The sequence below is a fragment of the Anopheles arabiensis genome, chromosome 3, assembly GCF_016920715.1.
Source record: "Anopheles arabiensis isolate DONGOLA chromosome 3, AaraD3, whole genome shotgun sequence".
Classification (NCBI taxonomy): domain Eukaryota; kingdom Metazoa; phylum Arthropoda; class Insecta; order Diptera; family Culicidae; genus Anopheles; species Anopheles arabiensis.
In genome coordinates, this window is record NC_053518.1 from 74,400,223 (window position 1) to 74,427,898 (window position 27,676).

Below are 27,676 nucleotides of genomic sequence, written 5' to 3' on the forward strand. Positions count from 1 at the left end.
GGACTTTTTCTAAATTCCCTTAAACTGCTACAGTTTAAGGGAAGTTTAAGGCTCCAGTTTAAGGGTATTTGCTCGAATTCCCGGTTATTCGTGCTCGAAAATGTCAATTCCCAACTGACATTTTCGAGCACGAATAATCGGGAATTCGAGCAAATTCCCTTAAACTGGAGCCTTAAACTTCCCTTAAACTGCACCAGTTTAAGGGAATTTGGAAAAAGTCCAGTAAAATCAACTGTGATGCGGGTTTTTCGTTGCTTTCTTCTAGATTCGATCGGAAATGATGTTTCCTATTGTTATATTTTGTCATGTTGCCGTTTTATACGTAAAGAATATCGATTTCATTATAAAATAACGTCACGCAAAATTTGCTATTGTTTTTCATCAAAAATCAAAGCTACGAATGTAAAAATAAGCTCGACGACTTCGTCGATCGATAGAAAAAAGTCTATTTTACGAACACACCAAATCTTAGCGCTTTTAACACACTTCATCACACACAAATCCACAATTTCAGGCGTATCGAGTACTAATCGAGCAAATATGGAAATACAATTTCGAGTAAATGTCACTGGGGAAGCGATTGTTAAATTATTTTTCTTACAAAAATGTATAATAGAAGTAAACAGATTAGTGATATTGAAAAATGAAGATGAATGAATCGTTCTATGAAATCTTTGCATTAATCTTCGCCATTTCTAGCTCATAAAATTTCATACACAAATCATGATACAGGGGCCCTTTCCGTTTAAAGTTTGTAGGCTGAAATTTCAGCCTGTCAGCTGTTTGTATTGTATAGCAATTTTCGAGCAGCTATCTAAGTCGGTATAATATACAGCTGGGCTTATCCCTAGGTGTATGAATTTAGAAGGCTGATTTTTATCGCTTCTGTTTCTGAATGAAGATTTTAAGAGTTTTTTGTTTATTCGTCAAGCCTCCAGAAAGCTTGTTTGAACAAAAGTTTTCACCCGTACTGTCAAAAAGTTATGTTCAAATTTGATTAAAAAAACATGATATGAGACCACCTGGTATACATACACTTTGATTCAAGATTGTACAATCTGATCTCTTTAATCCACAATGGGATAAATGAAAACACGACCTTGTTTTGACATTTTTTAATTATAGCTTTGAGGCTAGAGTAATTTAGACTGAAAATTGCAATTAAAACTCATGTGTTTGTATGGAGAACCCAGCTTTTGACCGCAAGGCCACATGAGGTGAAATATATACAGAGAAATGAACTATTTGACAGGCGTAATATCTGACGGATAAAGCATCACAGCAACCAGCTGATGTGCAATGTAAACAAATAACGTGCACAAAATCGTAATAAAATCTATTAAATAACTTCAATATCGAGTACTTCGTCAATTTTTAGTCAACAGTTCAGAATTTCTTCCAATTAGGGAATGTTCTGCTTAACAAAATATTATTTTTAATAGAATTTCGAAAGCGGATGTTGTATCTCCCCCAACCCTTTTGCTGTACTTGTCAGCTATTTCACCTGTCAAATAGTTCATTTCGCTGTATATTTCACCTAATTGAACATTCCTAATTCAAACACCACACCACAAAAAAATAACAATAATAATAATAAAATTTAAAAAAATCCGATCTCACACGCATCAGGGGGGCCTTCTAAGTTTGGGTACTCCGTTTGTTTTTGCAAACATTAGAAATCCAAAGACATCCTTTTCCATCACTGGAGGATAGAAATAAGATGCCAAAAGGACCAACTGAAAGGGCCTTGTATCAAAACTACCACACACATAAAAAAATATTTTTTTTAGTTTCACAAAATAAGCCACTTCAAAAAAAACCCACTACAAGAACAAGAACCTGTACAAAAGAAAATCCTCTCCCAAGAAATGAAGAAATATATACAAAAACCATAAAGAAAAAGAAAATTAAATCCACTAAACCACAAGCGAACTTAAAGTTGAACAACACTAACTGTTGAATACAAACTGAAAAGGACACACAAATCATAAAAAAACGTTAGGTGATTTCACGAAAACCAACACACATCAAAGTATCGCCGAACATGTCAACGCCTGCTTCCGTACAATTCAATTTCTCGCTGAAAGAGTCAATTATATGCTCGGACGAATCAACAACTCGCTGAACATGTCAATAATATCATTGAAAACCCTGTAAATCTCATCCGATAAAATCGCATCCGATCAGCGTTGCCACCACCCTACATCGGTATTTCTGGTCACTCTGTGCTGCGCTGCGTTCGAGTTCGAATTGCCGGCTTCGGGTAGCGCTCGGTCCGCCCGTTTACACGCGTACGTTCGCGAGTTTGTTCGCTCGTCTCGGCGAAAATAAAATAATAAAAAAAACTGCACGAATATATATTGTCTTTTTCGGGCAGGAAGAGCAGGCTGTGTGTGCGCGCGCGTGTGTGTGAGTGTGTCGCTGTGTGAAAAAAGTCTGTCACCTTTTTGCAGCATCTTTCCGTGCAAGGCCTCCCAGAAAGGGGAACCTCCTCGGCTGGTGTCCATCGCAACTTCGGTCGTGTGTCGCGTGGTTCACGTGCGGCTGCTGTGGCCCATTTTGCCTGACCTGTCTGGTTTCGACCAAATCCCATCCGGCTGAAGGCAACCATCACCCCCTCACCGTGTACCAACGAAAGGAAACAGTGCGAAATTCACGTCACAGATAGTGCCGGAAGTACGGTGCGCGAGCGCGCGCGATTGTGTGTGTCTGTGTCTACTACTGTCTGTGCGCTCGTCTGTGCGTGCATGTGTTTGTGTATGTGTGTATTTTGCAAAGTGCTAGCGTGTTTCCCAAGTGTGACTAAGATCGTGGCACGCTGTGACACGTCCCGCGCGGCACGGTGAAAGGTGGTCCGGTCGGACGGAATTCGTTTGCCACCCGATTTCACAGGCCCCACCGGTCCGGGAACATCGCCGGTTCCGGCGCTTTCGTCTGCATCCTGTGTGTGCAATGTCCGGTTGCGTTGGTGACGGATCGTTTCTAGCCCACAGCAGCAGGCCCCGGAGCAGACGGTGAAGAAGGCCACCGAACGGCCAAACGAGGGGGTGCTGGCCAGAAGGACGTTTGCGTGAGCCCGGCCGTACCTGAGCGGACGATGTAGCGGACAACCGGAACCATCTAGGCATCTTTACTTGCGACGTGTCACAGAAAACGAACATACTGCATGCCGCAGTCCCTTGGCGTCATACAAAATACCTGCCTTCCCGTACGGTTTTTGTGTGACTGACAAGAGTTGATACAAGCGGCAGAAATTCCTCAAAGCTCAACAACAACGACGACGACGACGACGACGCACCACGACGCTCCCAGGCGCTACACTTCCTGCATCCTGTTTGCCGTAAAGTAAAAGCAGGAGCCAACACACACAAACGCGCCATATCGTGGGTACGTGTCCCTAAAAAGCAACCACATTGGAGCCAAGTGAACCGCTCCCAGCAGGCCAAACACACCAAACTCATCGAACCGATTTATTCCTTTTCCACACTCCAGCACACTCCTGTCCCAGGGCTCTCCTCCGAGGAAGGACATTTCGTCGCTTCCCTCTCATATCAAAACACGCACCCACTCACACACAACCATCATCTACCGCAGGAAAAGGAGGACGCGGCGCGTGAGCACACGTTTTTCATCGATCGGCGGAGAAAAAGCAGGAAGTGTCCCGTCGCCCGCTCCGTAACGTTTCAGCGTCCGTTTGACCAGCCGAGCCTTGGCAGGCCGTTTTCGGTGTAAGCGTTGGAAGCCCCGCAACTTTGCGACAGGTGCGTATTTGCCGGAGTAGCGGAATGGTGTTTTGAAGCCCTGTTTTTTCGTATTTCCGTTTTAGGGTCAGCCAAGCGCTAGTTTCGTCATCCATAAAAGGCATTGATTTTTTGTATCATTATTATTGGGGAGCTCTCATCACACGGCTAGTGGGCGGCTTTGTTTGAACAATAATCGTCCAGAGGGAGTTGGACGATTTTTTCTCTTTCTTTCTTTTTTATTTCGTTTTGGTCACTTTATAACCGAATGTCCTGGAAGCAGGCAGGAATTTGATGATGAGGTCAATTTCCATAAATTGCGTTCTGCGTCATCATACCCCCCCCCCCCCCTCCCGCCATACGACGGCGACGACGACGAGGGGTCGATTTCTGCTTATCGCGCGGACCGGGCATTCCCTTGCGCAATCGCCGGTATTTTATTTATTTTTTTAATGTGTGTGACACATTCACATTGTTCGTTTCTTCGCACCGCTTACCACCACCAAGCCGTGGCCTCTTCCGTACGCTATCCGGAACGGCTGTTTCCGAGCCAGCCACTGTGTGGAACAGCTTATCGTTCACGGTACACGGTGGTGATAAAATTACTCTCACCCGACCCGGTTTTTTTAATACAACCCCATCCTAAAACACAGCTGTTTTAGTGTCTTTCTAGAACGTTTTTAGTCAGTGTCTGGGGCCAAGACGGCGGCGGTGCAAAAAAAAAAACTGCCCGCGCAAAAGAATTGCTTATCAGGGTTTGCGGCCGCACACACTTCCCCGATAGCGAAATCAATAATTCAATTAAAAGTCAATTTTTATCTTCACCTCATGTCAATTAAACGGGGGAAGTTTCGGCGGTGGTTTAAAATCACATGTCATCGTTTCGGGGTGCGTTGCATAACACACAATGGCCACCTTCCTCTGTGTGCTGTCGCTTTCCGAAGATCCTAATTGATCGCCAGCATCGATGACAGGTAGCAGCGGCAGAAACGTGTCTTCCGCCGTCTGCTACAACACCCGTGTACCGGATGAAAATCTGATGAAAAGCACGGTTCACTTTGCTCAACAAGAGTGCGCAACCACACAAAAACACAATCATCATTTGGCAACGCTCCATGCGCACTGCATGATTCACGTTCTGATCCGCGTCGATGACTTTGATCAATTTGCAGTCAATTGGAGGGCGATCTGTGTCGTCTACTATCTGTTGACAATTCATTCTCATTTTCGTTCTACATCATGTTTTTGCCTCAATTCTTTTCGCTTTATCACCATTGGCAAAGCTTCATTTGCAAGCGTTTAAAAGGAAAAAAAACTTAGATTAATTGTTTTTGCTGCAATTTAACATACACGAAAAACATCTGTTGTGTTATGATTGTACATAATCTTGCTGAGTGCAATTGAACAAAAAACAAACAAAAAACAGATTGTCCTTATCGCTAATAACTTTTTTATAATATTTCAAAAATAATGAGTATAATATTATAGTTCATTTTTGATGGTTGTTCTCTAAATTTTCTTTTAAATAAATTAAAATAAATAATCCCCCTTTTATGAACTAAAAGCAGCTTTAGACAAAACAAAGTTCAATATGTACTTCTAGAAGTTGCTTTAATGTATAATTTGTGGTAAGATATGGTAACCAAACCACAAACATATTAAATTTTCAAATCAAAATGCACTACTAAACGATTGAAAACATTACGTTACGTATTTTATGGACGCCCCCTTCTAAAACGATACTCACAGCTCGAGCGGGGGTCTCGTAAAATCAAAAACTCCGATTTATAACTTCCCACCAACCCTGTCGCGTTGGTTGCAGATCGTTTGCGGTGTCCCAAACGGTCCTGCCGGTTCAAACAACCTCTAATCGGGCTGTACACAGCTTCTTGTGGCCGCAAATTATCATCACAGGCACCATCGCCTCGCCTAGGTCATTACGTACGTGGCGCAGACGCGCGATTAGGGCGGCAAAAAGGTTACCGGTGGGGATGCTGTCCTGTCTAGTCAGCTGTCGCTGATCGCAACCTTTCATTCACTTTTCAATCGACTTATTTTCTTCTCTATCTCTCTCGCTCTTGCTGTCTCTTTTACAGGTTTACCAGTCATTCGGGCGTGTAGTTCTAAGCTTGTTGGATGCTCGAGACCGGGTGTATTTGCCCGCCTGCGTATAACAAGTCACAACACCTGTAAGAGCGAACGCCGCGCAAGATTCCTTAAAAGGGTACAAACGACGATTCGCGCATAATTACGCGCAAAGGACACGTGCTCGTTTTTGTACCGCCGTACTACAGCAACAGCGCCAGCAGCAGCAGAGCGAACGTGCAAAACTCCTCTTTCGACGCCGCCTGCATCGCCGGTGTCGACGGAACTGTTGTGGCCTCGTGGGACGATGTGCGCGATCTGTACTGCCGTGCCGGAGACTGACAGCTTTGTGCTGAGATAGCATAGATACGCGCGCCATCGTCGTCGTCGCCCGCTTGCCGAGCCGAGTGTCGCGCAGCTGATAAGCGCCGCCGACCTGCTCGCATCCGCCACCGACCGTTCGTGCGCCGCCCGCCGCTTATCAGCGCAACGGCGCGATCATTGCCACCGCCGCCAACCAATATAGCGCATAACAAGAGTGCGGCATCCCGCCACCAACCCCCCTCAGTGCCTCCGGGCAGACGCAAAAGCACCTAAGCAAAGGGGGAAGGTAGGGGCTAAAACCCTTCCACCCCATTTCAAACAAAGCCACACAAACACACACTTATAATCAAAAGCCCCCGGAGGGGTGAACTGGTGCCACTCACCAACACTAGCGCACCAGTGAGCGCATAGAAAAAAAACCAACCCCACACTCATTCCCCCCCCCCAAGCCCTCTCTTTCTGTGGCATCATTACCGCGGTTAAGGTGGTGGTCGTTGGTGCTAGAGCGCGTCGCTGTGCCGCGGCAGCCACCGATTGCGTGCCGGCAGTCGTTGAAGGCATCGTCGGCGGCGTGCTCGTTGCATTCTCGTGCGCGAGCTACTCCGAGCTCCGGCACCGTGCCTCAGTCAGTCTGATCGCGCGTCGGAGTGTCGCACGGGTGAAACCTCCCTGACGCGCGCTGTCTCTCTGTGTGTTTGTGTGTGTACGTAAGTCGGGTGATACATGATGCCACTGGCGGAAGGGTCGGCCACTGCCGATCGGTACTCGTCGGCGGGCTCGGTGGCAGGATCGGGATTGGCAGCCGCCCAGCTGGACACGGCGCTTACCGGCGATCCTGCTGCTGCTGCTGCCGCCGCCGACCACTTTGTGGTTGTGGACGAAACCGATCGTGCAGCCCACCCCGGCGGCCACGAAGGTGACGAGCTGGAGGAGGTAGATTTTGGCGATCCGGCGGCAGTACAGATCAAGAAAGCGCGTAAGTCCCTACTACTCCTATCGAACCACAACAACCACCACCAACATCAGCATCACCGGGCGCACCGGTACGACATTGAGCAAGAGAAAACGCACCCTGACGCTGTGTCTACTTTAGCGGAGCTGTTGCAGGACTCCCCCGGCCTTCAGGCGTCCGTGCACGACATCCTGAACGATGGCGAGGAGGACCAGATGTTCATCACCGGGTACGAGCGCTGCCTGCGCAAAACGTTCCTGTGCTACGTCGGGTTTCTGCTGACGTTCGGCATCCTGCGGCTGGTGATGCACTGGCGGCAGCACTGGCTGCTGCTTGCTACGCACCGGGAGTGTTCACTCGATCGGGCGGAAAAGGTGCTGATACACGAGGCGTACCAGCGCAAGCACGATCTGTACTACGTGAAGGACGTCATTACGCTGAGCGGCGATGTTGTGAGGTAAGGGTGGGCGCAGCGAGCTTTATGCTAGTTTATTGTTTCGTGTTTTTTTTGTTGTTGTTGGTATGCTAAGTGTATGGTGTGCGATCGTTATCATGCGATTGATGCGCTTTCCCTGTTCATGCGTCCGGAAGAACCTTCCCATTCGGTTTGGCGGGAAAACAAAGTGCATCAGAGGTGTTTGTGTTCGTTGCGGTGTGCGGCGCGGGAGTGTTAGTGGGCTTAAAGCGCACGGAAAGCAGGGGTTTGGAAAGCACATTATTATTTGAAAGTTTGACCATTGAAATATGGCATTGAGCGCGGTTTCTGCTGCTGCCCGTTTTCCGTTCTAGCGTGTGCTGTGTTCGTGTTTGTGTCGGTGTGTCTGTTGTTGTTGGTGAAGGTTTTCCGCTGTTCCGTCTTGCTGTGCGCATGTGAATCGACCGCGAGCTCCATTTACCTTGTGGTGTTGAAAACAACAAAATTATTGCAATTTATCTGAAAGTAATGGAAGCTGGTTGTGTTAAGGTTTTTTTTATAGAGGCCAGTGCGCAATGAAATCGTCGATTGAGGGGATTTTTGTTAAGGGTGGTGTAATGATCGTATCGTTTGTGTTAATACAGTGCTCACAGTGTTCGTGTTCCTTTTCCTGTTATCAAAGAAAATGGCCTCGTGTTGTGCTAATTACGGAGCAAAAAAAAATGTACACCGCAAAGGTACATTACAGTGGAAGTGAATTCATAATTATCAAATAGAACAAGATTAATGTGCGGTGTGTTTGCAGTATTGCAACGTATTTGAAATGCAAAAAAAAAAAACAAGATAAAATTGCGAGTTTCAACAGACGACGCTTCCAAAATGTTAAACTGTACTGAAGGCTTGTTCAGGATGGCAGACCACAAATCGACTTCAAACCAACCATTCTTCGCATAATGAACGCGAACATCTCTTGAGAACACTTGAGTAAATAGCTTCGCACTGAATGCATTCCTTTTTTTCCTTTGGTTTTACTGAACAGTTCAGGCAATACAAGTTTCAACAAGACAGCCCTCTCTAATGCTTTGAAATATAATGGTCCTCCCGTCTTCTTGTTTGACGTCCCACGTTGCTAATTTTCATGCAACATTGTTGATGAAATAAAACTACAACCCCTAACGTACACAAATACGGACACAGTTCTGGTGAATGACGAAACATCAAAAAACCGGTTAATTACTGCCCATGACCCTACACCAACCACCAGCGATATCGACAAGTCAAGCGACGCTAAAAGCTACCAATGACAGTCCGTGCATACCAAAATGATTAACAGCGTGCGCGCGCGAAAAAAAATCCCTCAACTCAACCGAAACTTCCCCCAAAAGAATGACGGACCATAAAAAAAAAGGAACAACAATCCCATCATTGGACAGATGAATGATCGAGGATGGCTTCGCTTCGCTTTCCGCCTGCACGTTCGGGCACTGTTCGAAGCAAGTTTTAGCTTTCCAGTCTCGTCCCGATGCTGCTAGCCGAGCTCCAGGCAGAATACTTGATGTCCCATCGAACCACCCCCAGCCCGCCGCCCCGCCGTCAGTCATAATCCGGTCGGCGTTTGCCTAATGATGGATTAAAGGATTGCGTAAATGTGGCGAAACGCACAACACTTAACCTTTATTGTGCGATGGAACCGGGAGTTAACTGGGTACCTTGGCGCGAGAGAGAGAGAGAGTGCCGGCGGTTAGTAGATTGAAAAATTGTTGCTACCCTCTCAGCTCTTGCCCCGGGCCGCACCACACTATGCCGTATTATGCGGGAAGTGTTGGTCATCCGTTCCCCGTTTTGGAAATGTTATTAAATTTTGTCTCGATTTTGTGTTGCTGGTTCGTTTTTTTTTCGCACATTCTTTGCAAATCAAACTTCCGGTGCGTGGCCGACGGGGGAGAGCTCACAGCGCGGGATGGTTGAGTTGTACCAGAGACCAGTTCATGACGCATGTTGGAGTTGCCCAGGGATGGTAGGGCAGAAGCTGTAGCGCAAAGCAAAATTCCAACAAGCACACAGACACAGACAATACTATGGAAAAACACTCACACTGACACACACACGGTCGTTTGCAAATGATGTTTGGCAATCGGTTGAGAAAGCTCCCCAGAACACCAGCGAACGTTCCAAGCGTTGTGTGAGGTGACGAAATTGCGAATGTCTTTTCCTTTCACTTTTGTCCATTGATCATCCAGGGCATGCTATTGGTGCGATGTTTTTAATGACGCTACAACGTATGGGCATAGTTGTGTCACGGTGGTTTAATGGTAAACGCGTCGGCCCTCTACGCGACTGGACAAGGATCGTTTCCCGTTCGGGATCATTCGGGATTGTTTTAATACTTGGAGTTTGTAGTAATTGTACACTATACTAATTCTCTATTCCTCCCAGTTTTCAAAAACAACTGCTGCTGTGCACATTGTTTGTTCATCAGTAGTGTGTAGAACTCGCAGTGTAGGTGTAACTGTATTGATTCCTGTACTTGATTGAGAAGTAGTACGCTCCTTGACTGAAGAGGGAGAAAGGAAGATACATACCGACAGAGTTTTTGATTTTGGAGAAGTTCAGAATTAGTTCCTAAGACTCGTTTTGGGCTCAGAATCAAGTTGCAGGGAACGGGGTATAATGAATCATGATATGTTGTTCTCCAGTATCTGTATGGGGTTCAGGATTAGTTCCAGTACTGGTAATGGATTGGTATAGGCTTCAGAACCAGCATAGTTTCAGGGTCGGTTCCAGGACCGATTTTGGGTCGAGATCAATCCTGAGATTTTTATGGGTTTTAAAAGAACAATTTCAACTTTTGGGACTACTTCAAAGGTCCGGACGATGATATATTCTAAAACCTGTATGAGTTCAGGATTAGTCCCAAGAACAGATGGGTTCAGGATTTGTTTCCGTTATGAATTCTGAATCAGTTTCTTTGTATGTGCACCCATAAGTCATTATATATCCTCGAAATTATTAACCGGGTCAAATTACCCGGGTTTTTAAAAAGTTTGCAGTGGTATGCCGATCCCTGACCCTCCAAAACCAATCAATTACCGGTGCTAATTCTTCTAGATTTTACGCTTACCAACCTGACCACCTCCCCCAGCAGAGTAATCTTATCTCGAACGAAAAGCAAGACATAAAAACGCAAATTCGTCTTCTTCTTTTCTGTTTCTTCTTCGCGCACTCGTCTATTCTACGCCCACCATATGTTATCTGCCCTGTTGGCAAGATGTATTACACCTATTACAATTGTAAATTTGCCTGTAAGCTACCCAACCACAACCCCGTTTAAAAAATTAGGTGAGATTATTACCCTTCTCCCGTGGCCCTGCCAATCAATCAAACTCATTTTGACAATATACATTACTACGACGCACAACCAACCGTCCCTGTTGGCCCCCTTTTTGGTTGCCATTTCCTAAAGGAGAAACGGTGTGTACCTGTAGCTTAGTTTTATGTGCGCTCGTAGCGGCTCGTACATAAACGAAACCGCGTTGCAATAAATCGAAATCATCGCGCCCCCATCGAGTACATTGAGCAGGTTTGAGCGGTCCATTCCGCTCACACAGGTCCATTCCAACCAATACTATCGGTGGTGGGGTTTATGTGCGGTGATGTGATAATAATAGTTATCGCCTCTATGCAAGCGAGACGGAGAAAAAACAATAAAATCTCTATACTCATCAACCCTGCTGCGTCCAGAGTGTGCGGTGGTGATGTGTTGTATCGCCAATTTCGATTGCTTTGTGTGTGGCGCGATAAGGCTCTAATCAGATTTGATGGCCAACCGTATTGGTGTTGTAGTCTTTTACTGGTGCGGTTCTGTGTCATTATGCTGTTGCTTGCTTGTGCGGCATGGTTCTGCTAGACACTTCAACTCCCCGTCGTACACGCACGTTTGATGACGCGCTTGACCACACGCACTACAGCGACAAGGTAGTAGCTCTGAGCGTTCGAACGTTCGTGAATAAGTTAGAGGGCAAAAGCGGCAAATGAAATGCAGTTGGAACGATCATATCTTTAATGGTTCCGACAATTCAGAATTCTATTTAACCCCAAATAACGAGCTTTTCATAATGTTCTATTTTTATCTCCAGCAATATGCAGCTGGACTCACTAGAAATGATTTACAACCTCCCATCGCAATGAAAGGAAGAGTACACTCTAAACCTTGGAATGTCTGTTCCAGTTCGTAAATTCAAACTGTGTCACCTATGTCGTTAAGTGGAACAACCGGTCGGAAAAAGGAACTCCTCCCGCTCCAGGCGCTCTATTTGTCGTCACCTGTACCTCTTGTACCTCCTGGCTCCGTGCCAACCAAGACACAATATATCTCATCTATTGAATTTCTTGATAGTGGGCTAGTAGGGTGATGCATCATCTGTGTGCTGTTCCCAACTCAATAGTTGCTTGTTATTTGTGCAGTGAGTAGTAACAAAAACAAACTGCAACGCTTTAAGACCTTTCTTTCTTAACGAGATGTGTGTATGTGTGTGGGTGTGTGTGCTCCGGGGTGTTCCAGGTGTGTAAGGGCTCCACTTAAAATTACAAAAGAGTATTTGTAGAGTAGGGTTGTAGTGAAGCTCTCCCTCTAGGCCCTAAGTACGTACCGCCGCACTATGACTAAACCGGTCTCCGGACAATGACAACGGCGATGACTGTCGTCACACTCCTTTTCTTGCAGGTACTTGTTATCATTCGTGTGCATACAAGAAACTGAGGGCGACAAGATAATTCTACACAACGGAAATACAGTGCAATAAAGAATGCTCGGGTTGATGGGTATTGTAGGCAACTCTTTAGTGTCTCTAAGAAGATTACAATCCCGGCGTTGATTATCAATGAATGTCGTTCTCAGGCAGAATTAATCCATTGATGGAATCGAATGCAACACAGCTGGTTCTACTTACCGCAACCAGCAATTGCGGTGTTATCGCATGTTGAAAACAAGTGGATTATCTCACACTGATGATGGTACTTGAACCTTAATTCTGTCGCGTATAAAGTCCAATTTGGCGGTGCAAATTTGCATTCTAATGTACGATAGCAATTGATGGCTCAACCCTGACCTTCATTGAAGCACTGTAAAACACAGTAAAACCCCCTTAGTGTGGAGCTTTTATCTAACAGACGGAGCAAATACCGTTGAGGCCACCTAAGTTATCATCAGGTGCCATTATTCACCTTTTTCTTCAATTTCTTGGCACACGATAACGAGCAGCACCAGCACCAGAAGGAGCAGCAACCACTCCCGAGGTCCGTCCATGAGTGTGTGACAGCCGTCACACTCTGTGCGATAGGGCCGGCAAATTAAATGGCCGGAAATGCAATTGCACGCTGAGGAAATGGGGTAAAAGTTGATAAACTGAGTTCTGCCAGCGCTCTAGCCCTGTGCCGCGTGCTCGTGCTTGGCAGTGGGTGTGTGATGTGATGCTTCAGTGGTACAATGAAATCAAAGTTAGAATTGTGTTTAGATACAGTGGACTGAACACAGTTCAGGTAGAAGTTGGATAGATGTAGGAAAGATAGGAAACGTGGACTTCAGAAACCTAATTAAAGTTTATTGTACCACCTGTGGTACGTTCAAAAATCGATCGATTGCGCCCCAATGCCGTGGATCAGTTTTTGAATTAATCTAGTCAATAAAGCGGAGCAATTGATTAACCCGTAATCGTCATCGCCCATAAAGTCGGCTGGTTCTTTTTCCCTTATCGTGCCGTGGCAATCTCTACGCGCAAATAACATCGCCGTGGAGCAAACGCCTTCATCATCGCCTTTACGTTCCGATTGTTCCCTTTGCGTTTAGCGGCGAGTTTAAGCGTGTAAGGGAAAGGAACGTGTTGGGACAAAGGCAGCACCCGCACATGGGAGGCCCGCTAAGTGTGTGCCGCGAAACACCTAAGCAGATGACGCCCAACCCCAGCAGGTTGCCCTAGACACCTAGAATCGCGCATTACTGTGTCACACTCCCCCACGCCATTTGCACAATGGCATCGGGGGTTACCTTTGTACTGTATGCTTTGCAAACGACTGAAAGCCTACTGAATGCTCCAACTCCACCACGATCGGTCGGTAGCGAATGAAATAATCGAACAATGATTGATAGAGGAATAGCCGAGCATGATGCTCGAGGTGGACGCAGGATGGGGAAGTGTTGAAGATTACCGAGCCGTGAGTAACACGTGCCGCCCCGTAGTCGAAGATCATCAATATCAACAGAGCGTAGTAGCAAAAGCGTGTGCGGCATCGTATGGCGTGGGTGCGATGAGGCGGAGCAAGTAGCTTCCCCAAGGGCGTATAGCAGGTGTGCAATTTGTGCAAGGCAAAACGGTACATCTGTAGCCTTCGGCTCGGTAGCATTCCAAAACAATGTAAGGTGCACGTTGAACGCGATAAGCGGCGCGTTTTTAGGATGCAGGCCGACGAATCCGATGCCTAATGCGCACGAACTAAACCTATTAGAGAGCGATTAGTTCAGCCAATGAAAGTGAGGACGTGCCGTTGTTTTCAATGCTATCCGTACAAATCACGGGGTTTAAAGTAGGCCGTAGGAAACATTATTTATTGAGTTTTTTTTTTCCATTTTAGCTCATTGCTTTCCTGACAATTTAAAGACAAAACCTAATAATGCCTGAAATGACTACAAAAGCACAGTTTAAACTCAACACTCGTTTTGTCATACATCCCGTAACTCAACATCTTTCAATAAACTTCAATACAGTACGATTGTTAGCGTCGCTTGATCGAAGCAGCTCGGTGGTACCGTGGTAAAGCTGTTCGTCTTGTACGCCATACGTTGTGGGTTCAAATCTAAGTGCTCTGCGGGGGACTATTGGAGTTAGGTTGTGTGGTAAACAAAATAACTCGAGGAAAGTGGGTTTATTAAAGAAAAAGAAAGACGAGTTCGATCTCTTCTCTACTTTAGGTATGATAGCAATTGTTTGTTTAAGTCGTGTAAAGACCGTTGTTATAAAATTCGCTCAAATTAAAGTCTCCTGTAAAACAGGGCGTTTTATCACCGATGTTTTCAACAGCTCCCTCTGTCCTTTATTCCCTCCAAACAGAAGTCAGCTCTTTCTCCGACTCCTTGAAATTGTATAATTTGTAACGAACCATTATCATCATCAAACAGCAAACACGTGTTACGCAAAATCGTTTCAAAAACATGCATAATCATTTTGTTGTTTTTTTATTGTTGTGAGTCTTGAATTGTCAATTATATGATGATGCTTGTACTTGTGTCATTCGCTGCGGTTAACGCAATGGGAAAACTTTTTCCACCCTTTCCACCATCATCTCCTGCAGCCACGCTTCTCGCAACAACCGTAATCTTTGCGGAAGGTTTCACTGCTGCGGCATAATGAAACAATTGAGCTCGAGCCCTTATATTGTGTAAACAAATCATGATTTCGTGTCACGCTTCAAATCACCCCTCAAAGAAGTAATGCATGGTTTGCATGAGCGTTTTAATTAAGCTGGGACAAATTGGGGCTTTCGGGAACTTCGATACGGACGATACTGTACCCCACACGCTTACAACAATAGAGAGAGGAAGAGCGTTAGATACAGAGAGCAATCAACTGTGATAAATTAGTCAAAAAGGAGAAACGGTTTTCTGACAGCATGATTACAGCCAGTGCTGCAAAATGTCACCATCAATATCACAAAAAAAACTGAGTGAATCAAAAACCTTGTCAGCGTCACGTACTCAATTGCGATTATCACAGGTGAAATTCTCAAGTGGTTGTAACGAGTGATATGATTGGTGACAATTTGGGAATAAACTTTTAGTCAATCACTGGTATGAAATTTTCTGGACCAGGAGCAGCACTGTAAAATATCACTGTTTCAGTCACTAACGCTCATGACTGAAACGAACCTCAAATCAGCTCACGTACACAAGTGCGATGATCAGACGCAAGATGAACATAGTCGTTGTGACGTGTGACCAGATTGGTGACATTGCAGCAACCCCTCTTGGTCGGTCACTTTGACGTGACTTTGTTTGTATGTGATCAATTTCGAAATGTCACTGGTTCTATCACGAGCACTCGTGATTGAAATGAAATTCATTTCGGTTCACGTACACATGTGCGATGATCAGGGGTAAGACGCACATGGCCGTTGTGACGTCTGATCTGATTGGTGATATTTTGGTAATCAACTCCTGGTCAATCAGTTTGTCGTGATTATTTGGTATCTTATTATCGCGATAGAATTAGAACATACGTGGCGCGGGCGAGTGGTGTTTTATTAACCATGTGCATTTGATTACAAGCAGTAGTCGGTTCTGCTAGCTGGTTAAATGATCCCGCATCCTACATATATTGCCAGACTCATTTTGCTGATCCAAACGTTTATGTATGAACTCTCGTAAGCAGTGCACATGCAAAGATTACCGCTTCATAATGTATTTATTAGTTACTCTAGAAAAACACTTAGACCCACAAACAGCCGGCACTGGAATTTCAGGCGATTTGGAAGAAGGGAAGGAAGAGTCAGTACGACTTTTAGCGGACATTACCTAAGTTTCTTGTCCAGATGACCAATTTTACGCTGTTCAATGGTAACGGGAATCCTATGTTAATGATGATCTCCGGGGGCGGATACACGGGCTGTTGTTGGTGGCAGTGGATAGACGCTAGGTGTCAGCATGCCGTGCCCGTTAGAAAATCCGTACCCGTGCGCGGTGTCAATTGCGCCAAAGGTGGATTATGAAAGGTGCAGGAATTTGGTGGCTTTGTCTAGAGTCAGTGCTTTCGGATATGAAAATAATAAAACCAGGATGTAAAACAAAAACTATCTACCTTTTCATCCATCTATAAAACATCTTTTTATATTTTCACTATGGAGAAACTAACAAATTACACGCCTCGTATGCTAAAAATATCATCGATTCGATTAAAATTATTACACTAACAGCACAGTGAATGAGGAGGTGCCGCTGAAGTGAGTTCACATCCGAGGAGCTCTGCTTGATCGTTTTCCAACCGAATTCGAACGCCGACGCAACTACTGGAAAACTGCCTACTTTATCTTTTTGAGTCAACCGGATTCTTAGGCCGGTTCCTTGGCCAGACGCTTTACTTCGTTTTGCCAAAATTCTCGATCGTACCGACCATGACCAAAAGGCAATCTCCGTCAGTTGGTCGAGTTTGCCGTTCATGAGCATGGTGTAAACCTTGATAATATTCTCTTTGTTCACCAGCTTGCCGGCATAGCCCGTGAACACTTCTGTGACCTGAAACGCCTGTAATTCGAAACGCTAGAAACGGCGCATCATGCGCACAGCACATCACATTATGCGCACATAACAACACAGCGCTTAAAGTACGCGACTGTGCGGAAAATTTTACGTGGACGTGGAAAAAATGGAGACCAAACCTCAAGTGCTTAAAGAGCGGACAGGGCTCAAAAACTCAAAGCGCATAGCACGTTAAGAGCACGAAAAGCGCACCGTTCTCGTAGACCAAACTGTGCGGAAAGTGCTAGCACAATGCACTATGTGCAACACTACGAACAGCTCATTCATTGTCAGGATGGGAATTATTTCCTGGAGCGTCCTGTAGTTCTACAGGATCCGCTGCACGCCACGGTAAATGTTATAATGCTCAGCGTCGGTGATGTATTGGGTTCATTATACGCGATATCGAATCCAGTGGATTCACAGCCAAGAAGATGCTTATCTCGGCGATGGCATGCAACAGCATGGTGACATCTAAGCGAGCAAATGTGGTAGTCAAAACTGGATCGGTCAGAGAATCAGCCGGCACGTCAAATGGCCTGTACCGTCGTAATCGTGGCAATGCACTCCTGTATACATCCAGCGTTGGTAGGTAACCGACAGCGAGCGGGTATCCTTTGAAACCGTCAACACTCGGAGAAACAGCTAAATCACACGGTAGAAACTGTTGAAACGCAATCTAACTAAGATGGAAAAACTTCACGCGAGCTTATTACATTATAAACCGTTCCTAAAAATAGCAAATAATAATGTTTATCAATCAATCGAGTGAAAGAAAGAAGCAAAACTTACCATGAATTAAGTATGAGTGCTAAGTATGACACCAGCATCCAACGCTGGTGCATGGTTCCAAAATATGAAGCCGTTACTTCGATCCCATTCTACGTGTGCTTCGACTTGCTGATATGTTAAATGGTATGAAACACGAACCGTTTGCAATTTTATCTCCTAGCTTCGAATAACAAACCAAACCGTTTTCCGCTTGCTATGCCTCTTGAAATGTAAATATTAAACACACATCAACAACAATCGTTCTCCAAGCCCAAGGTGTATGGAGACCAGGCTGCTCATAGCCTGTTTTTTTATTTCCAAATTTGTACGACACATCTTAATATTAGTGACTTAATAGAATGGCATATTATGATTGAAACCCGTAACCGTTTAAATAAACTTAAAGCGATAACGTTTTTTGCGACAATTTCGCTCACGTTTTTGGTGAATTGCATTGATAAATTTGACACCGAGTAGATCAAATTAGCTCAGTTTACCCAGTCAACCTGCTTGTTTTTTGTTAAAAAAAACATAAAAAACAAGTTGAATTGTGCTCAATTTTATTTTTCTTTTAGTTTGGCATTAATCTGGCTGGAACAAACTGGATAATTTGATTCTATTTGGTGCAGCAGAATTATTGCTCTAGGCAAGTAGCTCTGTTTGCAAAATTGGGCTACTTTCTGTCACACTCCTTCTAGACGACCCACAAAATCTTCCGCGACAATTTTTTGCGAGCTCTTTGTTCTAAAACAACTTCTCAGTTTTAGAACTAAATCAGAGGCAACCGTGATTGTCGCGGGTTTGTGAATTTTTCACAGAAAGGCAATGCTCGCGGCATGTGCACTGCTTACGAGAGTTCATACATAAACGTTTGGATCAGCAAAATGAGTCTGGCAATATATGTAGGATGCGGGATCATTTAACCAGCTAGCAGAACCGACTACTGCTTGTAATCAAATGCACATGGTTAATAAAACACCACTCACCTGCGCCACGTATATTCTAAGTCTATCGCGATAATAAAATACCAAAAAATCACGACAAACTGATTGACCAGGAGTTGGTTACCAAAATATCACCAATCAGATCAGACGTCACAACGACCATGTGCGTCTTACCCCTGATCATCGCACATGTGTACGTGAACCGAAATGAATTTCATTTCAATCACGAGTGCTCGTGATAGAACCAGTGACATTTCGAAATTGATCACATACAAACAAAGTCACGTCAAAGTGACCGACCAAGAGGGGGTTGCTGCAATGTCACCAATCTGGTCACACGTCACAACGACTATGTTCATCTTGCGTCTGATCATCGCACTTGTGTACGTGAGCTGATTTGAGGTTCGTTTCAGTCATGAGCGTTGGTGACTGAAACAGTGATATTTGGCAGCACAGTACACATCCAGCAGTAGTCATGATTATGCTTATGCGGGCAGTAAGCTAAGCTTGTCAGTCAGAGTATCGCGTTGGACTCAAGAATTCACATGTCGTGTTCAGCATGTCATGATGCACTTTTATTGACTATGAACAATGAACATCAAGCTACCACGGATATGTTGATTGTTTTCATTGGTGAAAATCTCGTGATAGTCATGACATTTTGCAGCACTGATTACAGCAAAATTATGTAAAACAGATTGTAGTCAATTAATTTCAGGAAGTATCGATGCGATGAATGCCGAAAAACTATAAATCTCATACTGAAAACAGCTGTAGGAGATGATACCCTTTGTGTGCTTTATTTTTTCGGTTGACCCAAAATCAAAAGGATTAGTCGGTGGTTTTTTGTTTAATATAATCCCCGAAGTAGTAGGACATGAGATATTGGGGAAAACAAAAGAAAAAAACACTCCCTTTTTGCCATGGTTGACCGAACACACGGAACAGCAAACCGAACTCGCCGAGCTAAAGAAGTCCCCGGGAAAGGAATGTGGGGAATGCAAAAAGTTAAAAGTTTATATTGATTTCGTCTCCCTTTCCTTTTGCTTCACTGCCACTTGTATCTTCCCAGTTCATTATCCCAAGCTTCGTGTGGGTTTGGTTTGGTTCGTATATGTTTGGCGTCACCACCCCACCAAACGCGGCGGGCCTCTTCGATTGCTTTCCGGCAGCGACATTGAACGCGCCATCGTCGTCCTTTCCCGCCAAGAGTGTTCCACTCTTAATTAGAGTTTATTTGTTCGAACGATCTGGCGTGCCGGTCGCTGGCCCTGATGGGTGGCCACCCGCGCGACCGAGAATGCGATAGCAATGGATGAGGGTTGAAATTCCGATGCCCGCCTGTGTATGCTTAAACCACGCTGATTGATAGTACGCTATTGTGCGCCCTCAGGGAGAGAGAGCGACAGGAGGGACCGTCCAGATTGAGTCTTTTAAATGGGGCCAAAGCAATTAAAAGCAGTGCAGAAAGAAAAAAAGATACGAGCATTGATTTAAAAGGGATTATTTGTAGATGGAGAAGGGCGTTCTTTTTTTTTTCGTACTCTTGTATGGTGAATGTATTCTAATGCTTATTTTCTTTCCTCAATTTTAGGGAAATCGTGGACAGTGAGAAGAAAAAGCCAAGCTCAACCAACGCCCGAAACGTCATCAAAGAGCTGACCCAGAATGGGATCCCCGATTATGGCGCGTTCCTGCGCACGCTGGACCCGTTCCAGGTGGCTTACCATCGCACCGGCGGCCGGTTCGAGCACGCGAGCACGATGCGCTACTTCAGCTGCAAGAAGCTGCGCTACATCTGGTGCGATCAGGCGAAAAAGTTCGTGAAGCTGCAGGGCCTGGACGTGGAGGTGCCGAGCGTGCTGATCCACCACACCAAGGGCCTGTCCGTGTACGAGCAGAGCATCCGGCGGTTGATCTACGGCAGCAACGAGATCTTCATACCGCTGCGCAGTGTGCTCACGCTGCTGTTTCTCGAGGTGCTCAACCCGTTCTACGTGTTTCAGATCTTCTCGGTGGTGCTGTGGTTTTTCTACGAGTACTACTACTACGCGGTAGTGATCATACTGATGAGCGCGTTCGGCATTACCGTGTCGATCATACAGACGCAGCGCAACCAGCGCGCCCTCTACTCGACGGTGCGCAGCACCGACACGGCGATGGTCGTGCGCGACACGATGCTGTCGGAGTCGATCGAGACGCGCTTCCTGGTGCCGGGCGACGTGCTGGAAATACCGGCCACCGGCTGCACGATGCAGTGCGATGCGGTCCTCCTGTCCGGCAACTGCATCCTCGACGAGTCGATGCTGACGGGGGAGAGCGTGCCGGTGACGAAGACGCCGCTGCCGCTGCGCCGCGACCTCATCTACAACCGGAAGGAGCATGCGCGCCACACCCTGTTCTGCGGCACGCGCGTCATCCAGACGCGCTACATCGGCAGCGAGAAGGTGCTGGTGAAGGTGCTGAACACGGGCAACATTACGGCGAAGGGGGGGCTGGTTCGGTCGATCCTGTACCCGCCGCCGGTCGACTACAAGTTCGAGAAGGACTCTTACAAGTTCATCACCGTGCTCGGGATCGTCGCGTTCTGCGGCTTCGTGTACACGCTGTACACGAAGATTAGCCGCAGCATCGGCGCGGTGAAGATCATCGTAGAGTCGCTCGATCTGATCACGATCGCGGTCCCGCCGGCCCTGCCCGCCGCCATGACGGTCGGGCGCATGTACGCGCAGAAGCGGCTGAAGCGCAGCAACATTTACTGCATCTCGCCGCGCGCGATCAACGTGTCGGGCAGCATCGATTGCGTTTGTTTCGACAAAACCGGCACGCTGACGGAGGACGGGCTCGATATGTGGGGCGTGCTGCCGAAGGACTCGACCAACAGCTTCCAGATACCGCTGAAGGATGTGGGCCGGCTGCCGATGAGCGACCATCTGCTGTTCGGCATGGTCACGTGCCACTCGATCACGTTCGTGAACGGGGAGATGCGGGGCGATCCGCTGGATTTGAAGATCTTCGAGTCGACGGGTTGGATACTGGAGGAGGCGAACGTGTCCGACGAGACGAAGTACGACATGCTGTTCCCGACGATCGTGAAGCCGCCGCGGGGGGACTCGCGCGACGAGCTGAACCTCGAGCTGGACGTGGCGTACGACAACTCGAACGACATTGGCATTGTGCGCGAGTTTTCCTTTACCAGTGCGCTGCAGCGCATGTCGGTGGTGACGCGCAAGGTGTCGGACAACCATTTCAACGTGTACGTGAAGGGTTCGCCGGAGATGATTAGCTCGCTGTGCCGGCCGGAAAGCATACCGGAGGATTTCCAGTCGAAGCTAGGGTTTTACGCGCACCAGGGCTATCGGATCATTGCGATCGCGTACAAGCAGCTGGACAAGAAGCTCAACTACCCGAAGGTGCAGAAGATTGCGCGCGAGAAGGTGGAGTGTGAGCTAGAGTTTTTGGGCTTTGTCATCCTGGAGAACCGGCTCAAGACGGACACGGAGGAGGTGATTGAAAGTTTGAATGCGGCCAACATACGCTCGGTCATGGTGACCGGGGACAATCTGCTGACGGCGGCAAGTGTAGCGCACGACTGTGGCATGATACTGGCCGGCCAGAACCTGGTCACGGTGACGGCGCACGCCGACAAAGCGAACCCGGACCGGTACTTCCTGTCGTACGACATCACGGGCCAGCCGCAGCTCACCCAGTCCGACATCATGAACGACAATCAGGTGGACGGGAGCGTCGGCGGTAAACCGGACGGTCCGCTGCGGGCGAAGGAAAACGGCAACTACGTGCCGATGACGGAATCGAACAGCATCAGCAGCTCGATCGACACGTGCACCATCACGACGCAGCTGAGCGACAAGGAGCACCGGATCGTGATCGAACCGGCCAGCGACCACGACTGCCACTCGCTGGCGACCGACATCGGCAGCATCAAGGTGGTGGCGAACGGTGTGCCTGGCAAGCTCGGGCCCGGCGGTGGCTCCTCCTTCCGCTTCGCGCTGACCGGCAAAACGTGGGCAATCATTAACGAGCACTTCCCGGAGCTGGTCAGCACGATCACCACGTACGGGACGGTGTTTGCGCGCATGTCGCCGGACCAGAAGCAGCATCTCATTACCGGGCTGCAGCAGCTCGGCTACTACGTGGCGATGTGCGGCGATGGAGCGAACGACTGTGGCGCCCTGAAGGCGGCCCACACCGGCATCTCGCTCTCGGAGGCGGAATCATCCGTCGCGTCACCGTTCACGTCCAAAAACCCGACCATCGCCTGCGTACCGAACGTGATCAAGGAGGGCCGGGCGGCGCTGGTGACGTCGTTTGGCATATTTAAGTTTATGGCTGCGTACTCGCTCGTACAGTTCGCGTCCGTCGTCATCCTGTACTCGATCGACTCGAACCTGACCGACTGGCAGTACCTGTACATCGATCTGTTCATCATCTCTATTGTGGCGTTCTTCTTCGGCAAAACTTCCTCGTACGATGGGCCGCTGGTGAAGCAAACACCTTCCAACTCGCTCATATCGCTCGCACCGCTGCTTTCGCTCGCCCTGCACATGATGGTCGCGATCGGCATGCAGCTGGCCGGCTGGTACCACGTGCAGGCGCAGCCGTGGTTCGAACCGTTCAACTACACCTCCGACCGGGAGCTGAACGATCACGGCTGCTTCGAGAACTATACCATCTTTGCGATCTCCTGCTACCAGTACCTCATACTGGCGATCGTCTTCTCCAAGGGTGCCCCGTACCGGAAGTCCATCTTCTCCAACTACGGCTTCATCATCAGCATCCTGGTGAACGTGGCGATCGCGATCGTGCTGACCGTGTACCCGCCCGCCTGGATAGCGGAGCAGTTCGAGCTGGTCATGCCACCGGACGGGGAGTTCCGCTTCCGGCTGTACCTGGTCGCGTACGGGCTGATCAACTTCCTGCTCTCGATGTTCATCGAAACGGTGATCGTGGACGAGATCGCGTTCAAGCGGCTGCGCTACCGGTGGCACAATGTGGCGAAATCGCGCCGCAAGTACTTACAGATACAGCACAACTTTCAGCGCGACATCCATTCGCCGAGCGACTTTAAAACCGTGTTCGGATGGTCGAGCGAGAAGTACGATTACTGACGCCACCTTCCTGCTGCTGCTGCTGCTGGTAAGGGTGTAAAGTTAGCGATGCTGCCGCACCTGTGTGCGCAACGGCTCGCGTGGATGTTGCTGGGCGTGGCGGTTGCCGTCGTGTGCCACTGGAAGGACGCAGGCTACTACAACAGAGAGGCCAAGGTTCGGTAGCACTCCCTGAACCGTTCCCTCCCACGGTGTGTGTGTTTGTGTGTGTGCTGTGCTCGTATTTTTAATTGACCCCGGGACGCGTGCGTCAGCAATGGAGCTCCGAAATGGTTGATACTACTGTGTATGTGATATGTATGACTTTCTTACACACACCACGGAGAGTGAAACCACACAGGGCCATTATGGGAAGAGGCCCGCCAACCCTAAAAAATAACGGGCGTGTTACGATTGAAAGACAATAATCCAGGATTCCCCATCGCAGACACACACACACCATCGTTTGGCGTCTTTGGTGTCCTCCGGGGTGTCTTAAACAGGGCAATTTGTCTAAAGAGGATGATATATATGTATTGGTTTTTGGTGAAGAAACCAAGAGGATAGGGGGGTTATTCCCCCAAAGCCCCCCCCCTCTCATATTAGAGGTACTTTTTGTGCGGAAGAAGGAGGTGCTGGTGCTGTACGTAATGAAAATGTAGATATATTTATACAAGCAAAAACACACTCACACACCCCGGTATTGATCAATATATCAGCATCGCCTCTTTCTTCACCTCACTCGAGTATTTCGGGCATGTGACGAAGTCGAGCGCCGACGAATGGGCTATTTAGGATGGAGGAGAGAGCAGCCTTTAATGCAACGGAAAGTGGCGAGTGGCGATTTGTTTGACAAAATTACCAACAAACACACCAAACACGACGAAGAGCAGAGGAGGGAGAGAGCTGTTGGTGTGTCCGGAGTCCCGGAAAAAGTCGGAGTAGCAAGTCCGGAGGCGTTCGTAGTCGCCCGAAGTCACCAGGAGTCGGAGTCGTCCGGAGTCGCCAGGAGTCGTTCGCAGTCGTCCAGTATCGTCCGGTGTCGTTCGTAGTCATCCGGAGTCGCCCGGAGTCCGCACTCCGGATGACTCCAAATCTGGGTGACTCCGGACGACTCCAGACGACTCCAGAGGACTCCGGACGACTCCAACTCCGGGTGACTCTGGACGACTACGTACGACTCCAGACGTCTCCAGACGACTTCAGACGAATTCGGACGACTCCAGACGACTCCAGACGTCTCCAGGGGACTTCAGGGGACTTCAGACGACTTCAGACGAATTCGCACGACTCCAGACGACTAAGGACGACTTCGGACGATTACGGACGACTCCGAACGACGACAGAACTGATGGTTCCTATTTTCCCGGAGTCGGAATCGTACTAACAATAGTCGGAGTCGGATCGGAATAATGCGGATGTGCGCTCCAGAGAGCACATCACTACACCAAACACTCACAAACACACACGCGCTCTGATAGCTAGGAGTATAGGAAAATATATAAATATCCGCGATCCTCGTTGCCTGCGGTGCTATACTCGGTCTTTTTCGAACTTCTAGTGCACTTGAGTTAAAACAAACGTTTGTCAAGGTGTGCAAGGCGCCGCATTCGCGTGTCGCGCACACCATATCGCGTTAGTACGTAGTTTATTGAAGAATGAAAAACTCCTTCTTATTCGTTAGATTTACGCTTAACATGCTCTAAAACGATCTATCTTACTCATACTTACTTACCACCAACCACTGTAGCACTGTGACCAGGCACTTGCCTGTCGGTTTACTAGGGCGCGCACCAAAACCCCCGTTATCGTTAACCAAATCCAAATCCCTCACACTATTCTCACAGGTGCAATGAATGTGCGGAACGATGGAAATTAGGCGCAATGATGATGAGATGCCCCCGTGCACGCTACTGAAAATGTGATCTAAAAGATCGCACGGCAAGCAAAATATACCAAATGAAATGTAAGGTACAGGAAGGATTAGGGGGCCGTACTCCACACTCAGCCAGTTTTAGTGCAGACACACGATGGATGACGGGAGAGAGTGCGAGCAGAAAATCTACTTATATATTGTAAGCAAAAATGTCAAACACCCAGTTACAGCAGACAATTACTTACACGTCAGTGGTGCTAAACCGTTAGTGAGTTGGGTTGAGGTGAAAAATAGCATAGAAACATAATATTGTGCACTTTCAAGATTCGGCGTTCGGATGTGGAGAGAGCGGAACGGAATCGGGCAAGGAAAGGAAGGCGAAAAGTTTAGCCAAGCAGCTACATTGCCACTTCTATATATTTAACAACGCGTTTGAAGCGGAGCCTGTTTAGCGGGAGCGCTTCTTTTCCTAACGTATTTCTTTACTTAAAAAGGCACCACCCACCGCCGGGCGCACCAGTGTGATGAAACCGGTGGGCGGGCAGGAAGACGCGAGAGTCAGACTTTTAGTTTTCAGAAAATGTGTTTAAACAAAAAGCTCGTAAATTATATACAGTTAAAATTGCGTCGCCACACGATGTATTGAGACGTGTGCTAGTTAAATTAAATTGACAACAATATATACAACACACTCACACACACACACCCATAGACGCCGTTTTTAAGGAAGATCGTCGTAGACCACACTCCTAGGAGGGACTATTTGCAATCCGGGAAACAAACCAAACTACCCAGGCACAGGCACACTAACAGTGGAGGGTTTTTGGCACGAAAGACAGAAACGTAAAATTGATTCAAAATCAATTCACGATTGTACAATAACACGAGATACGCATTTTGTTCGTTGTAAAAAAAAGAAAGCATTTTGGGCGGTTGTTTTCGTCGGGCCACGCAGAAATGCTGCTGCTGCTTGCCTTGTGGCGCACATGTATGACATGTACGTGCCACGAGCCGCGCACGAGAATCATTTAGTTAAGACAGAGACAGAAAAACAGTACTTCGTTTGCAAACGGTGCTAGAAAATGCCGATGAGGAGGAGGACGACGGCCCGTCTCCCCGTGTCTGTCCGGGGCGACACAAAAAGAAGTGCACAGATTTGGTTATTTGGTGCGTGTGAGTAACGTTTGTCATGTATATAGGTGAAACTGCAAAACCATATGTAGCCCGGGATTTTAAATTTAATGAAATAAATTGATTCTATACAATGTGTAAACGAAAATGTTCCGAGTGTTGTTTTTTTATTTATTATTTAAGTAATATAGTGTTTCCTAAGAAAGTAGAGAAAGAGTATTAAATTTAGCTTAAAGCTACAGGGATGTAATTCTAATTTATTTATTTATTTATTTATTTATTTACCAACATATGTGTCTTGCACTCTTTAGGCTGTGACAAACTAAGTACTTAAAACCTATCCTACACCTAAATTCTAAATTATTCCCCTTAAATCTCCCTTAATCCAGTGTCGCTAAAATTGAAAATTAATAAAATGTTCTCTTTAAATAGTGTGTTAAATGTGAATGTATCTAGTTTTCTTCAATTGCTAGTTTCTATAATTAGCCTTGATCTTGGGGAGGTTAAGCTTAAACGACTGGAAAATCGAATATCCATAGAAAACATCGAAAGCTCCATAGCTTCACTAATTCGCTGAATAGATGACGTTCTATAACTCATCATTATATTGCTATCTTTGTCTTGCAATGTATTTCGCCTAGCTTTATCTATCTAATCATCGTCCATATACCCTTCTAACTTTCGGAGCAAAAATCTAAAAGATTGGTCCGTATTTACGGTCAGACACGTGAGTATCAACACCAACGACCATTACTTACTTACTCTCACTTACTTCAGTACTAATGCTATTTTTGCTATTTTTACAATGCATCAGTCGTTCACCATCTGCCAAACGAAGTCTTTTTAGATTCCTTTTAGGTTGAGAGTTTGAGTCGTTTAGAACCCGTTTAGTGGTCGTTTAGGGGATTTGTGGCACTTGGAGCTGGTATCCATTGTATTACATCCTATAGCTTAACTCTACCCATGAATTGCCATAGAATGTGTGTTAGTTTTGAAATTGTTGTTGAACCCTAGCTACTGTTGAAATTGAAAACAAAATAAGAAAAA

The 27,676-nt window shown here is 46.8% G+C and overlaps 1 protein-coding gene and 1 long non-coding RNA gene across 4 annotated transcripts; both read left to right on the top strand.

Annotated features, from left to right (window-relative positions):
• The first annotated feature begins 2,368 nt into the window (after positions 1-2,368).
• Positions 2,369-23,932, top strand: LOC120899599 (probable cation-transporting ATPase 13A4). 3 transcript variants are annotated; one of them, XM_040305635.1, is made up of 5 exons: positions 2,369-3,387; positions 3,493-3,761; positions 5,837-7,125; positions 7,243-7,558; positions 20,109-23,932. In XM_040305635.1, the coding sequence occupies exons 3-5, from the start codon at positions 6,873-6,875 to the stop codon at positions 23,641-23,643; spliced, it is 4,104 nt and encodes a 1,367-aa protein (XP_040161569.1). In that variant the 5' UTR covers positions 2,369-3,387; positions 3,493-3,761; positions 5,837-6,872; the 3' UTR covers positions 23,644-23,932. The 3 variants fall into 3 exon arrangements, with proteins under 3 accessions (XP_040161569.1, XP_040161567.1, XP_040161568.1); XM_040305633.1 differs by having other exon boundaries at positions 5,837-7,558; XM_040305634.1 differs by having other exon boundaries at positions 3,595-3,761; positions 5,837-7,558.
• LOC120899600 lies at positions 15,533-16,357 on the top strand. Its single transcript, XR_005739071.1, has 2 exons — positions 15,533-15,916; positions 15,977-16,357. It is a non-coding gene; the product is annotated as an uncharacterized LOC120899600 (long non-coding RNA).
• Positions 23,933-27,676: the final 3,744 nt, after the last annotated feature.